General features: G+C 40.2%; 1 protein-coding gene and 1 long non-coding RNA gene across 3 annotated transcripts in view; one reads left to right on the forward strand and one right to left on the reverse strand.

The window, feature by feature from the left end:
* The window catches only part of HCLS1 (hematopoietic cell-specific Lyn substrate 1), a 48,012-nt gene that overhangs the window by 15,575 nt on the left and 18,114 nt on the right, over positions 1–14,323 (forward strand). For both annotated transcript variants that reach the window (XM_067738747.1, XM_067738748.1), the window contains exons 6-14: positions 2,456–2,510; positions 9,426–9,536; positions 10,199–10,254; positions 11,048–11,117; positions 11,721–11,932; positions 12,352–12,456; positions 12,957–13,182; positions 13,320–13,388; positions 13,588–14,201. In XM_067738747.1, coding sequence (XP_067594848.1) covers positions 2,456–2,510; positions 9,426–9,536; positions 10,199–10,254; positions 11,048–11,117; positions 11,721–11,932; positions 12,352–12,456; positions 12,957–13,182; positions 13,320–13,388; positions 13,588–13,724 — 1,041 coding nt within the window. In that variant the 3' untranslated portion in view covers positions 13,725–14,201. The remainder of the gene's footprint in view (positions 1–2,455; positions 2,511–9,425; positions 9,537–10,198; positions 10,255–11,047; positions 11,118–11,720; positions 11,933–12,351; positions 12,457–12,956; positions 13,183–13,319; positions 13,389–13,587; positions 14,202–14,323) is intronic.
* On the reverse strand, positions 133–14,158 carry LOC137225152 (uncharacterized). Its single transcript, XR_010943707.1, has 3 exons — positions 14,067–14,158; positions 8,973–9,023; positions 133–1,733 (listed from the first exon to the last, which is right to left on the reverse strand). It is a non-coding gene; the product is annotated as an uncharacterized lncRNA (long non-coding RNA).

Genomic DNA, 14,323 nt, shown 5'->3' on the forward strand with positions numbered 1-14,323 from the left:
CCATCATGAGGATGGCTCCCACACCCCCTTCAGCAAGTTCTTTGGTGCCGCTGTTGGAGGCCACATGCTGACCTGAAAGGTGTTAATTTAAAAGAGACAAAGACTCCCAAACTCTGAATAAGGAATCCCTAAGCCATTGTTTTCCCCCTGCATTTTATTTTATTTATTTGTTTATTTTTTAAACATCTTTATTGGGGTATAATTGCTTTACGGTGGTGTGTTAGTTTCTGCTGTATAACAAAGTGAATCAGCTATACCATATATCCCCATATCCCCTCCCTCTTGCGTCTCCCTCCCACGCTCCCTATCCCACCCCTCTAGGTGGTCACAAAGCACCGAGCTGATCTCCCTGTGCTATGTTAAGCCATTGGTTTTATCATACCTGTACGCATGAAGGGAGAAGAGGAAATTCCAAAGTTCCTCCTTTGGTCTAATATGAAAGCCTTATAAATATTTATGCCTTTCAGGAAAACAGACATATCAGCTGAAATATTATTACAATGGTAGCAAATAATCAAGTAAAACAACTAATTAAGGTTACAATGTTTTTAGAAGGTGAAGGTTACTTTTCACAGGACTTAGTACTAACTCCTTGAAGTCCAGGTGTTTTAAAGACTCCTTTGTACAAAAAGTAGTGATAGTTTTAAAGAGAGAAAGAGAAAAAGGACAGCATGATTACAGACGATAGAGTGGTCCGGAGAGTACGATTGATAACTCATTCATGTTCTCATTTTCACACCTTAGTAGATCAGATTCTTTGAGCTCATTCTTTATGGGGCAGAGTAGTGTCTCTGCCCTGCAGCAGCACACAGAGGGGACATTTCCTTCACAGCTAGCTGAGATTTTGTTTGTTTGTTTGTTTGTTTAACCTGCAGCTGTTAATAAGTAGGCCTGAATCCTTAAAGCTAAGTGTTAGAGTGTTATTTGAATTGTAGGGGTAAAAAAACCCAGAAAAGTTCAAAGCATACCGTAAGGTAAAGTAAAAGCACAGAGGATAATTTTTAAAAGCAGTAATGGAATATGGAGCACGTAATGGTCTCTAATCAGGGTGCAGTTTCTCTTCCTTCTTGGCTCCCCTACTGCCTTTGCCTAATCTTTCACTGTTCTTTCTTTCAATTCCTGCCTCACCAGCCACAAACCGAATCACCTTAACAATCAGTGTGTCTTGTAAATCAAGAAACAATACATACTAATAACTTTTTTTAAAATAAATTTATTTATTTTACTTATTTATTTTTGGCTGCATTGGGTCTTCATTGCTGCCCACGGGCTTTCTCTAGTTGTGGCGAGCGGGGCCTACTCTTTGTTGTGGTGCATGGGCTTCTCATGCAGTGGCTTCTCTTGTTGCAGAGCATGGGCTCTAGGCGTGTGGTCTTCAGTAGCTGTGGCACGAGGGCTCAGTAGTTGTGGTTCTTGGGCCCTAGAGCACAGGCTCAGTAGTTGTGTCCCACGGGCTTAGTTGCTCCGTAGCATGTGGGATCTTCCCAGACCAGGGCTCAAACCTGTGTCCCCCGCATTGGCAGGCGGATTCTTAACCACTACACCACCAGGGAAGTCCCATACTAATAACTTTTAAAATGCAAAATCTAGACTTGCTTAGGGACCTATTACTGAGCCATATGGGGACATAGCTAGGTTAGATATTTACCAATATATCCTGTCCCAAAGCAGCTAGGATCCAGATTCTCCTGGTTGCCTCTCATCCCACCAAAATCTACATCTCTGCGTTTCCACTGTTGTGTAAGGAAAGAGAAGAGGCACAGTATAATCAGTCAGTATAGGATGATATCTCTTACATGTGCACAGTGCTGCTTTATAGTTTAAAAGGCAGTTTTCTAGCTATTATCTCATTTTAGTTTCATGAGACTTAGGAAGAAAAACACTAATTTACTGAGTGCCCACACTTTATGTATCTTGCCCCATTTAGTCCTCACAATATCCCAAATAAGTTGGAATCATTTTACAGTTGAGGTTAATAAGGCAGGTATACCTATTTTCATTTCATATTTAAAGGGCCCAAGGGGGACTTCCCTGGCAGTCCAGTGGTTAAGACTCTGCACTTCCACTGCAGGGGGGCACGGGTTCCATCCCTGGTCAGGAAACTAAGATCCCACATGCCTCCGTATGGCCAAAAGAAAAACAAAACTAAAAAAAGAGGCTGAGCCTTAGTAATATTAAAGGACATACCTAAAGTTACACAACTACAAATAGGAAAGGTGGGGTTGGGGTTTGGATCTAGAGCTATCTGTGTCCAGGGCCCATGGTCATTGGTTTGTAGCACACTGCCTTTACACCAGCCTGTCAGGGTACTGTCTGTTTCTACATTGAACCCCCATACTCAGCTCTGAGCCCCTATAACTAACCCCTGGGCTGAGCTATAGGTGTAAGGGTAAGTGAGAGCGGGAGAAAATGTTCATCTCTGACTCTAATCAATTCTCTCTCCTTTTCTCTGTAGTCAGCTGTTGGCTTTGATTACAAAGGAGAAGTGGAAAAACACGCATCTCAGAAAGGCAAGGACCCTGCATTTCAGCCTTAGCAACCTGACTACCCAGACTTCAACTACCAACAGCCATCGTCAACTCCCTTTAGTTCCATGGCCCAGTTCCCTGCTATTTTATTTTATTTTTAAATCCAAGCATGTACTTGCTTCTTTTTTTCTCCTATATTGCTTTCTATGAGCTTGGTCAAGTTTTCTTTAGTCCCATTTCCCCTTTAATGGATCAAAAATAGGATATTATACTCCTTTATTTTAGGAAGTTATTCCTAAGTTTTAATGTGCATCTGTGGCTTAAGTTTTAAATTAATCACTATTTCTTCCTGAGTAACACAGGAAATGAAGAATAATTTAATTACATTTCTTCTACGTTCTACAGTCTTTGTACCAACTGAACAATTGTTTAGTATATCGATTACATGTGTTTGTTTTTAAACCCCACAAAAATTAATCATTATTATTACTAGGTGAAGGCTTATTTAAATTGACCAACATATTTACCAGTTTACTAGCTCATCATTGTTTATAATATTTCATTGTTTCCTCCTTACTTCTTCTATTCCTTCTTGCTAGAGTATATCCTTTGATAATTCTTTCAGTGAGAGTCTATGAGAGAACTCCCAGGCTTTGTCTGAAAAAAAAATTTATTTTGCTCCATTCTTCATTGTTATTTTCCCTTCATCGTGGTGAAGATATTATTCCATCATCTATGGCATTTCTCTTGGGTTAGTCTGATCATCATTCCTTTGTACGTAACATGTCTTGTCTCTCTGTTTTTGTTTTGTCTCATGAAAATTTTTCTTTTTGTTTCTGATGTTCTGAAATATCATCAGGCTATATCTAGGTGTTGATCTATTTTTATTATTCTACATGAGACTTATTGCTCCTCTTCAACCTGAGAATTAACTTTCAACATGAAAAGTTCTCGGGCATTTTCTCTTTAGGTAGTGTCTCTCCTCTCTTCTCTTTTATTCTTTCTTCTGGAACTCAGATGTATATTAGAACTTTTAATTCTCCATCTCTCTCTCTCTTTTAAAAAAGACTTTATGTTTTCAGAACTTTTTAGATTTAGGACAAAATTGAGAGGAAGTTACAGTCCTGCACCCATACATGCGTAGCCTCCCCCATTATCAACATCACTGACCAGAATGGTGTGTGTGTGTGTATTTTTTTTTCTTTCTTTTTTTTTTCTTACCAAGGATGATTCTACACTAACACATCAAAGTCAGCCAAAGTCCATAGTTTACTTTAGGGTTCGCTCTTGGTGTTGTGCTTTCTATGGGTTTGGACAAAAGTATACTGACATATATCCATCATTATACTGTCATACAAAGTATTTTCAGTGTCCTAAAAATCCTCCGTGCTCTGCCTATTCATCTCCCTCATCCCTCAGCAACCACTGATTTTTTTTTGTCTCTATAGTTTTGCCTTTTACAGAATATTTTATGGTTGGAATCATATACCATGTAGTCTTTCCAGATTGGCTTCTTTCATTTAGTAATATGCATTTAAGTTTCCTCCATGTCTTTTCGTAGCTTGATAACTCATTTTTTTTTTTTGCTGAATATTATTCCTTTGTCTTGATGTACCCCAGTTTATTTATCCGCTCACCTACTGAAGAACATAGTGGTTGCTTCCAAGTTTGGGCGATTATGAATAAAGCTGCTATAAACATCTGTGTGCAGGTTTTTGTGTGGACCTACATTTTCAGCTCCTTTGGGTAAATACTAAGGAGTGCAATTGCTGGATCCTATGGTAAGAGTATGTTAAGTTTTGTAAGAAACTGCCAAACTGTCACTCAAAGTGGCTGCACCATTTTGCATTCCCACCAACAATGTATGACAGTTCCTGTTGCTCCACATCCTCACCAGCATTTGGTGTTGTGAGTAGTCTGGATTTTGGCCATTCTAATTGGTGTGTAGTGTTATATTATTGTTTTAATTTGCATTTCCCTGATGATATATGATGTAGAGCATCTTTTCATATGCTTATTTGCTATCTGTATATCTTCTTTGGCAAGGCATCTATTAATATATTTGACCTATTTAAAAAGTTGGGTTGCTCGTTTTGTTATTGTTGAGTTTTAAGAATTCTTTGTATATTTAGGGTAACAGTCCTTTATGACATGTGTCTTTTGCAAAGATTTTCTCCCAGTGTAAGGCTTGTCTTCTCATTTGCTTAACATTGTCTTTCACAGAGCAAAAGTTTTTAAAATTTTAGTGAAATCCAGCTTATCAATTATTTCTGTCATGTGTTGTGTCTTTGGTGTTGTATCTAAAAAGGCATCACCATACCTAAGGTCATCTAGGTTTTCTCCTATATTATCTTCTAGGAGTTTTATAGTTTTGCATTTTACATTTAGGTCTATGATCCATTTTGATTTAATTTTTGTGAAAAGAGAATTTTTGTAATGCATGTGTCTAGATTCATTGTTTTTTTAATCTGTGGATGTCCACTTGTTCCAGCACCATTTGTTGAAAAGACTATCTTGTCTTCATCATGTTACCTTTGCTCCTTTGGCAAGCATCAGTTAACTATAATTATGGAGGTCTATTTCTGGGCTCTCTGTTCTGTTCCACTGATTTATTTGTCTATTTTTTCACCTCTACCACACTGTCTTCATTACTTTAGCTTCATAGTGAGTCTTAAAGTCTGGTAGTGTCAGTCTTCTAACTTTGTTCTCCTTCAATATTGTGTTGGCTATTCTGGGTCTTTTGCTTCTTCATATAAACTTTAGAAACTGTTGATCCAAAAAATAACTTGCTGGGGTTTTGATTGGGGTTGCACTGAGTTTATGGACCAAGTTGGGAAGAACTGACATCTTGACAACATTGAGACTTCCTATCTATGAACATGGAATATCTCTCCATTTACTTAGTTTTCTTTGATTTTGTTCATCAGAATTTCATAGTTTTCCTCATATAGATCTTATACATATTTTAAGTTTATACCTAAGCATTTCTTTGTTGGGGTAGTAATGTAAATGATACTGTATTTTTAATTTCAAAATCCACTTATTTGTTGCTTGTATATAGGAAAGCAATTGACTGTTGTATATTAACCTTGTATCCTGCAACCTTGCCATAATTGCTTATTAGTTTCAAGAATTTGTCAATTCTTTTGGATTTTCTACATAGACAGTCATGTCATCTGTGAACAAAGACAGTTGTGTATCTTCTTTTCTAGTCTACATACTTTTTTTCTTGCATTATTGCATTAGCAAAGACTTCAAGTACAATGTTGAAAAGGAGTGATGAGACAGGCCATAGTTGCCTTGTACCTGATCTTAGTGGGAAGGCTTTAAGTTTATCACCATTAAGTATGATACTAGCTGTAGAGTTTTTGTGGATAGTCTTTATCAAGTTGAGAAATTTCCCCTCTATTTCTAGTTTACTGAGAATTTTTATTGTGAATTGTGTTGGATTTTGTCAAATGCTTTTTCTGCATCTATTGATATGATCATGTGATTTTTCTTTTTTTCTCGTTGATGTGATGGATTATGCTAATTTATTTTCAAATGTTGAACCATCATTGCATACTTAGGATGAATCCCACTTGGTCATGGTAGATAATTATTTTTATACATTGTTGGATTCGATTTGTTAATATGTTGTTGAGGATTTTTGAATCTGTGTTCATGAGAAATACTGGTCTCTAGTTTTCTTTTATTGTAGTGTCTTTGTCTGGTCTGAGTATTAGAGTAATGCTGACCTTATAGAACAGTTGTGAAGTATTCCCTGTGCTTTTATCATCTGAAAGAGTGTGCAGAGGACTGGTATAATTTCTTCCTTAAATATTTGGTGGAATTCACCAGTGAACACATGTGGGCCTGGTGCTTCCTGTTTCGGAAGATTATTAATTATTGATTCAATTTCTTTAGTAGATATAGGCCTTTCAGGTCATCTGTTTCTTTTTGTGTAAGTTCTGGCAGTTGTGTCTTTTCAAGGAACTGGTCCATTTCATCTTGGTCATCAAATTTATGGGAATAAAGTTGTTCATAGTATTATTTTATTACCTTTTAATTTCCTTGGAATCTGTTGTAATATAGCCTCTTTCATTTCTGATATTATAGTAATTTATGTTCTCTCTTTTTTTCTTTGTTAGTCTGACTAGAGGCTTGTCTATTTTATTGATCTTTTCAAAGAACCAGCTTTAGGTTTCCTTGATTTTCTCTATAGGCTTCTTGTTTTTAATTCCATTGATCTTTTTGCTCCAATTCTTATTTATTTTTTCTGCTTACTTTGTATTTAATTTGTTCTTCTTTTTCCAGTTTCCTAAGGTGGACACTTAAATTGTTGATTTTAGGTCTTTTTTCTTTTCTAATATATGCATTGCTTTTCCTTATGCACTGCTTTCACTGCATCCAAAAATTTTGATAAGTTGTGTTCTTGATGTCTCTTAATTTCTCTTGTCTATCTCCATCTCTTCATCTCCCTGTGTTGTATTCTGGGTAATTCCCTTGGATCTTTGTTAAGTTCTGTAACTCTCCCTTCAGCTGTATTTAATTATCATTTAAGTTGTCCACTAAATTTTTAACTTTATTTCATGTATTTTCATTTGTGCAAGTTCCCTTTGATTCTATAGAAAATCTGCTGATTCCTTTTCCATAATGCCCTATTGCTTTCCTTATGTTTTTCACCCTTCTTTAACTCTTTAATTATTTTTAAAGTATTCATTTTATAATTTCTTTCACATTGTTATATTATTTGCAGTTCTTGAGGGTGCTAATTCTTCTGTTCAGTTAATCTGTTTTCCCTCATGGTTATTTATTTTTTTGATGGTTTGTAATTTTTGTTTGCAAATTTATTTCAGTGGGGGGAAAGGGATATTTGTTTTATGAGAGTTTTATGTGCCCTGGGTTGAGAAGTTTCCCATCAGAGAAACTATGCCTTTATTTCTGTCTGAGTTCTAGGGGTTTTAATAGTAATAGACCATGTTTTCTTTATGATTTTTGTTTTCTATTATGAATTCAATTTCTTAAATAGATACAGGTCTATTCAGTCTTTCTTAAGTTATGGTATAGTGTGCTCTTCAAGGAATGTTTCCATTTTTATCTATATTTTCAAATATATTGGCATAACTTCATTTATAGTATTCCCTTATTTTCTTTTTAACCTCTGTAAGATCTATAGTGATATGTTCACTTTTACTTCTGATATTGTTAATTTGTGTTTTTTCTCTTTTTAATTATTTTTGCTAGAGATTCATCAGTATTATTTTTTATTAATTTCAAAGAAGTATCTTTTGGCTTTGCTCATTTTCTCTATTATTTACTTGTTTTTAAAATTTTATTGAATTCTGCTCTTATCTTCATTATTTTTCCTTTCATTTTAATGTGGGTTTAGTTTGTTCTTTCTGTAGCTTCTTAAGGTAAAAACTTAGATAATTGATTTTAAACCTTTGTTTACTGTATGGGCTTTTAAAACTATATATTTCCCTCTAAACACTGTTTTTGCTACATTCCACAGTCATGCATATTTTAATTTTCATTCAGTTCAAAACATTTTCTAATTTTCCCTTTCATTTCTTCTCTGACCCATGAGTCATTTAGAAGTGTGTTGCTTATTTTCTAGGTAGTGGGGAAATTTTCTAATTTTATTGTTATTAACTTCTAATTTAATTCTATTGTGATCAGAGGATATGTTATCTCATGTTCCAATCTTTTGAAATGTATTGAAACTTTTTATAAGGACAAGCATGTAGTCTATCTTGGTGAATGTTATATGTGCATGGAAAAAAATGTGTATTATGCAGTTTGGGGGTGCAATATTCTGTAAATGTCACTTAGGTCTTGATAATGTTATTTGGGCCTTCTATAATTTTAGATTCTTTTTGTCGAAATTTTCTACTAATAATGAGAAAAGAGTGTTAAACTTTTCAACTATGATCATAGATTTGTCTATTTTGCTTTCTGCTTTGCTTCATGAGTTTTGATTCTGATAATAGGTTTATACCAGCATATATATTCCTGATGAATGACAAGTTGCACTCTTATCATTGAGTTATGTCTCTCTTACCTTTTATAATGCATTTTGTCTTGGGGTCCATTTTGTCTCATATTCATGCCATCCTTCTGATGCTTACTGTTTCTGCGGTATATATTTTCCTACATCAGTATTCAATTAATTTCTCAGCTTAGAATTTCTGTATGATATAAGTAGCATGAAACTGGATATTTGTATCCCACACCTTCAGGTGTAGGCTTGGAGTTTCCAAGTCTCATAGGTAAAACTTCCTTCTCTAAATGCTAAAAAGAACCCTACAGTTCCTCTCACTATTTCCCTGGACAGGTAAGTAGGCTTTTTCTAGAATTCTTTTATAGGAGTGGGCAGAACCTGCTCTCCAGCCACCTGTTCTTATAGGAAGTAGAACCCCAGACCCTAGATCCTAATCCCTAGGCACTAAATTTGGGACTTAAAACAGGTTGGGTTTTCTATATCAGCTCATAATTACCATCATGTCAGCTGTTTTGATTCACCTGTTTGTTTCTGGAGCCGGAAATTTTTTTCTTCTTTTCTTTTGAGATTCACTATTTAAAAAAGAAAAAAAAGAGAGATTGCTCTATTTTTCTGACATTGCTAAGTGTTTATATAAGATTAGGGAAAGGCATATATTTCATATGCATCTCTCTTTTTTTCTGGAAGTCTCTCCTCTATACTCTCTATACTTTCTCCTTCCTTGAAGAAGGGAGAAAATTCAAATGATCTTCTCATCTTGAAATGGAAGTAAGGGAGGAGAGGAAAAGAGTGAACATTGTTTAAAGCTTATAGAAGTTGCTTAGAATAACATTTCTCTTTCATTTCCCAGTATTCAAGCCCCGCTCTCTTCCTGGGCCCCTATCACCCTGCACCCATCCCTCCTGACTCTTCTCTTCCACAGCACTTCCCCGTGGGCTGAGAGTGAGCTCTCATGACTGCTCCTTCCACCATAGATTACTCTCATGGCTTCGGTGGCCGTTATGGGATAGAGGAGGACAAACGGGACAAGGCAGCTCTGGGATATGACTACAAGGGAGAGACAGAGAAACACGAATCCCAAAGAGGTAAGTTGGGATTGGAGAGGAGGGAGGTCACAGGGTACATGGAGCCCTCCTTCTGTCCCTGAAGGCTGACATGGAGGACCCAGAATATGAGGGGCAGGTATGCAGGAAGTGGTGGGATGAAAAGTAAGTGTACGTATATAGGGGTAGCTGGGAGGAGACCAACAGGGGTGGAGGGGAAAACAGCAAGCTAAGGAGCAGGACAGAGGAGGATGACCAAAGAAAAGGGATCACTGAGAAAGGGATGAAGATAGACAGGCCGGGTGATGACAAGAGGGTGATTTGGCTGTGAGTCTTAGAGGCCCCTCTGCTTCACAGAGAGAAAGCCTTCTTCCCTGGGACACATAGGGGATGGCTGGGGGGCGCTCTTCAATTTTTCCTGTTTCTTCCCGTATATTTTCCCCTTTTCTGTCACTTCTTTCTTTTTGTTTCTCTCTTCCCATCTCTCATCCCTCCATTCTCCCTCAAGTGTTTTTCTCCCCATCCTTTTTCATCTTTTCCCACCCATGCCTCTCTATCATCTGATTTTCACACTTTCTCATTGATCTTTCTCTTTTCCTCATTCCTGTCTTCTGGTCTTCCTTCTCACTGCTCCCACTCCCTCTTCCCATACATTTCTAGCATTTTAACTCCTCTTATGACTCTCAGACCTTTCCATCCTGCAGATTATGCCAAGGGCTTTGGTGGTCAGTATGGCATCCAAAAGGACCGAGTGGATAAGGTAAAGCACCAGAACACTAGTGTCTTGAGAATGGTTCCCTGAAGTACATGGAGAAGAGTGAGAGGCAAAGCTGGAAAAAGGATGGGCAAAGCTAGGTGCCCTGCACTGTCCTCCTGGTGTCCTGCTCTCCCCATTGACTGCCCTCAGCATCTAAAGGGCATGTCTTCTGAAGCCTGAGATTTTTTTTTTTAATATTTATTTATTTTGGCTGTGCCGGGTCTTAGTTGTGGCACACGGACTCTTAGTTGCGGCATGCGTGCAGGATCTAGTTCCCCAACCAGGGATCGAACCTTGGCCCGCTGCACTGGGAGCATGGAGTCTGACCCAATGGACCACCAGGGAAGTCCCAGAAGCCTGAGCTTTAACTAAGGAGAGTGGAGGGAGGCAGAGAGACAGAGAAACAGAAAAACTCCAGGAAAAGATATTCGAAATTTCATTGATTGCTTGGCATTGATTAACTCAATCAATAATTTCTTCCCACTCCATTCAGTCGTCCCCTACACCTCTTCATGTACTGGCCTGAGACCCTCCTGCATTCCAGGCAACTGGACTTAGAGATGTGAGATTCCAGGAACACTGAGCTTTTTAAAAGGAGAGCTAATCCCACCAGTCTAGAACTTCTTTACCCCTCTCTCTGCCACAAAACAACACTATTTGAATACCCTGTCTAACTATAAGCATCAAAAGGTTAGGGAGACCTCCTATAGTGACCCAATCACGACTACTGCCTTCTGGATTATTACCACTCCCTTCCCTGTCCCCACCACTACCTATACTGTTCTCTTACCTGCAGAGCGCTGTTGGTTTCAATGAAATGGAGGCCCCAACCACAGCTTATAAGAAGACAACACCCATAGAGGCTGGTAAGTTTTAATTCCCTTTCTCTGTGCTCTTCAACCTCTTCTCCCTTCTCATTCTTTTTTCTTCTTAGACTACCTATTCCAAGCCTTTACCTACCTAGATTAGCTGAGGTAGACTTGAGCCCTACCCTCATATTCCCAGATTCGCTCTCCTAGAAAAAATTAGGTTAAGTGGATATCTGAGTGACACTGGTGAAGAAACTGTATGCAGAGAACAGAGGGAGGAAGGGAGGGAGCCATTTGGGAAGAACACATAAGGAAAGGAGCTTTGGATGGGGGATAGAGGGTAGATGGTGGCCAGAGGGCATACAGCTTTAAGAAATGTGGACAGAGAAGATGCAGGTTAGGAGAACAAGCCTTATGATTTAAAAAGGGCAAGAGTCTGAGATCACATGGCCTGGCTGTATGGAAATCTAGGCATCAGGGTTACCTTATCCTCCTATAACCCCCTTGTTCCTTCATTGATACCTCTTTACCTCCCTTTCCATGAGTCCCCTCTCTACCTGCTCTTCTTTGGATATTTAACTGGTTCCTCTTCTTCATTCCAGTGCCACTCCCCTACCTCCAACCCAAGACAACCCTAATTTTTCTTGCCTGTGTCTGCAGCTTCCAGTGGCGCCCGTGGGCTGAAGGCAAAATTTGAATCCATGGCTGAGGAAAAGAGGAAGCAGGAGGAAGAGGAGAAGGCACAACAGAAAGCCAGGCAGCAACAGGAGAGAAAGGCCTTGGTAAAGATGAGCCATGAGGCTCAGCCACCAGTGGTCACTATGGAAGAGCCGGTGGTGTCAGCCCCACTGCCCAAGAAAATCTCCTCAGAGGTAAGTGTTTGGCCCTTCGGGATCCACGTCAAGGATTCCTTGCCCAGACAAGAGCCTAAGGGGTCTGTATTCTTAGAAAATAAAGCACAGGCCTCCCCTGTGTTAGGCAAAGTCTACAGTTGCTATCCCTGTCTTCAGGAAGATTTCAATCTGATTGTGTAATTAAGCTTCATATATACATATGAGAATGTTAGCTGAAAAAAACCAAGATTTACATAGTACAACAGAAGATAGGTCACCAGCCAGTGCAGTCAATTACTGCTGCAACAACAAGAGGAAGGAGCTGTCATTTCAGGTTGGAGCCCATCTTGAGGAATGGATGATTTGAACTGGCAGAGGTAGGAAGGGGTATTCCAGGTCAGTACAAGAGAGAAGATGGAAGTTTCTTGCTCACTGGAAAGTTGCTTCATCCTCCACAGGCCTGGCCTCCAGCAGGGAGCTGTCTGTCATCAGAGCGTGGGCCTGTGAGAACCAGTAGGGAACAACCGGTGCCTACCCAGCCCCCAAGGCAGAATCCCCCAGAGGTAAGCAGAGCCCCAAAGATTCTCTGCTCCTTCCCCATCTCCTCATGTCCTAGTAGGTGGACTGTACAGGATGATCAATGATCCTGGTTTGTCTGGGACTATCCTGGTCTTAGCACGGAAAGTCCTATATTCTGGGAAATCACCCAGTCCTGGGAAGACTAGGATATTTAGTCATCCTAGCTGTCATCTTTCACCTTTTTTTTTTTTGCTTTTGCTTTTGCTTCAATGTTTTCTTGGTCTTCCAAGGATTCTGACTTGCTTTCTGCTTCCCTTCTATCATCTTTTGGTAGGTGCTTTGAGTGGATGGGTGTGGGAGGTTGATGAATGAAGAGGGATGAAAGATTGTGTTCCCTAGGAGAGACTGTTAGAAGGATGCAAGGATGGAGGGTAGAATGGAAGCATGGGGATGGGTGGGGTCTTAGCAGTCCTCCATTGGGAGATTTTGGAGAGGCAGCTCCTGGTGAACAGATGTCACCCTGCTTCACACTGTCTCTTCTCAGGACAACGAGGAGCCCCCAGCTCTGCCCCCCAGGACTCCAGAAGGCTTCCAGATGGAGGAAGAGCCAGTGTATGAAGAAGCACCTGAGCCTGAGCCCGAGCCTGAACCAGAGAATGACTATGAGGATGTTGGGGAAATGGACAGACATGAGCCAGATGAGGAACCAAAGGGCGACTATGAAGATGTGCTCGAGCCTGAGGATCCCTCTTTTTCCTCCACTCTGGCTGGTGAGTGGTGGGGCAGCTCCTGGATTTGGTCAGCTGTAGGGGAGAGGAAGAGGGAGAATTCCCCCATTACACAGAAGGACCTGTCTGTTTTCCTTTTCCATGTTGATGAGACCATATTCATATTTCTCATTATGCAGGATCATCAGGCTGCCCGGCTGGGGCTGGGGCTGGGATCTCAGCTGTAGCCCTGTATGATTACCAAGGAGGTAGGTTGGGAGTGGCCTGAGGGGTCTGGTGCCTGGAGGCCCTTGATACATGAGAACGGGGATGGATTCTGGGGGTCAGGATAGGGCCCAGACTTGGTATCAAGAACAGGCCTATTTCCCTTCCTGAGGTTTAAAGGGGACACAGGGGTGGAGGGATTCCTGCCTGACCATCCTAATATCCTGTCAATTTTCTCCCCAGAGGGAAGTGATGAGATTTCCTTTGATCCAGATGACATCATCACTGACATTGAGATGGTGGATGAGGGCTGGTGGCGGGGACGTTGCCACGGCCACTTTGGACTCTTCCCTGCAAATTATGTCGCGCTCCTCCAGTAACTGTGGCTGTGTGTCTTCTGCACTGTGACTTCCCTTGTCCCAAGTGGCTCTGCCTCCACCCGCTTTCCATTTCTGCTGCAAGTGTCTGACAGGATGTCATGAGTTGCCTGAAGCTCTAGACAGACTGTCTCTCCCTCTCCATTAGGGTTTGGGGCAGAGACAGCATGAGGAAGGAGGTCTCCTTCCCCTCGGTGTCCTGTCTATCCTGGATACCCTAGATGATCTCAGGGATGTTTATCTTGTGTCCTGCCTCCTTCCCCATGAATCCCCCCTCTAACACCCACCCCCACCCCCACTCTACCTTCCTTTGTTTGTGAACTCTGAGCTTCCTGGTTTGCTTACCTGGGAAGGTATGTTTATATTTCCTGGTTGTGCTGTTTGCTCACTTTCCTTCTCTGCAGAAATATCTCTGAATCTTTTCTCTGCTCAGTCCTAAAGTGGAAATAAAGCGGGACCACGGCTCACCTCTATTCTGAGGTAAATAGTACTTTTTATGCAGCCCTCAATGGTCCTGACTCTCATGGCTCCAATCCTCCTCCCATCTTTTAGGGGTATCCAGAAAACTCCCTCCTCCACTGCCCATCACTCTGCACCCTGGA

Source organism: Pseudorca crassidens, chromosome 5 (genome assembly GCF_039906515.1).
Source record: "Pseudorca crassidens isolate mPseCra1 chromosome 5, mPseCra1.hap1, whole genome shotgun sequence".
Lineage (NCBI taxonomy): Eukaryota > Metazoa > Chordata > Mammalia > Artiodactyla > Delphinidae > Pseudorca > Pseudorca crassidens.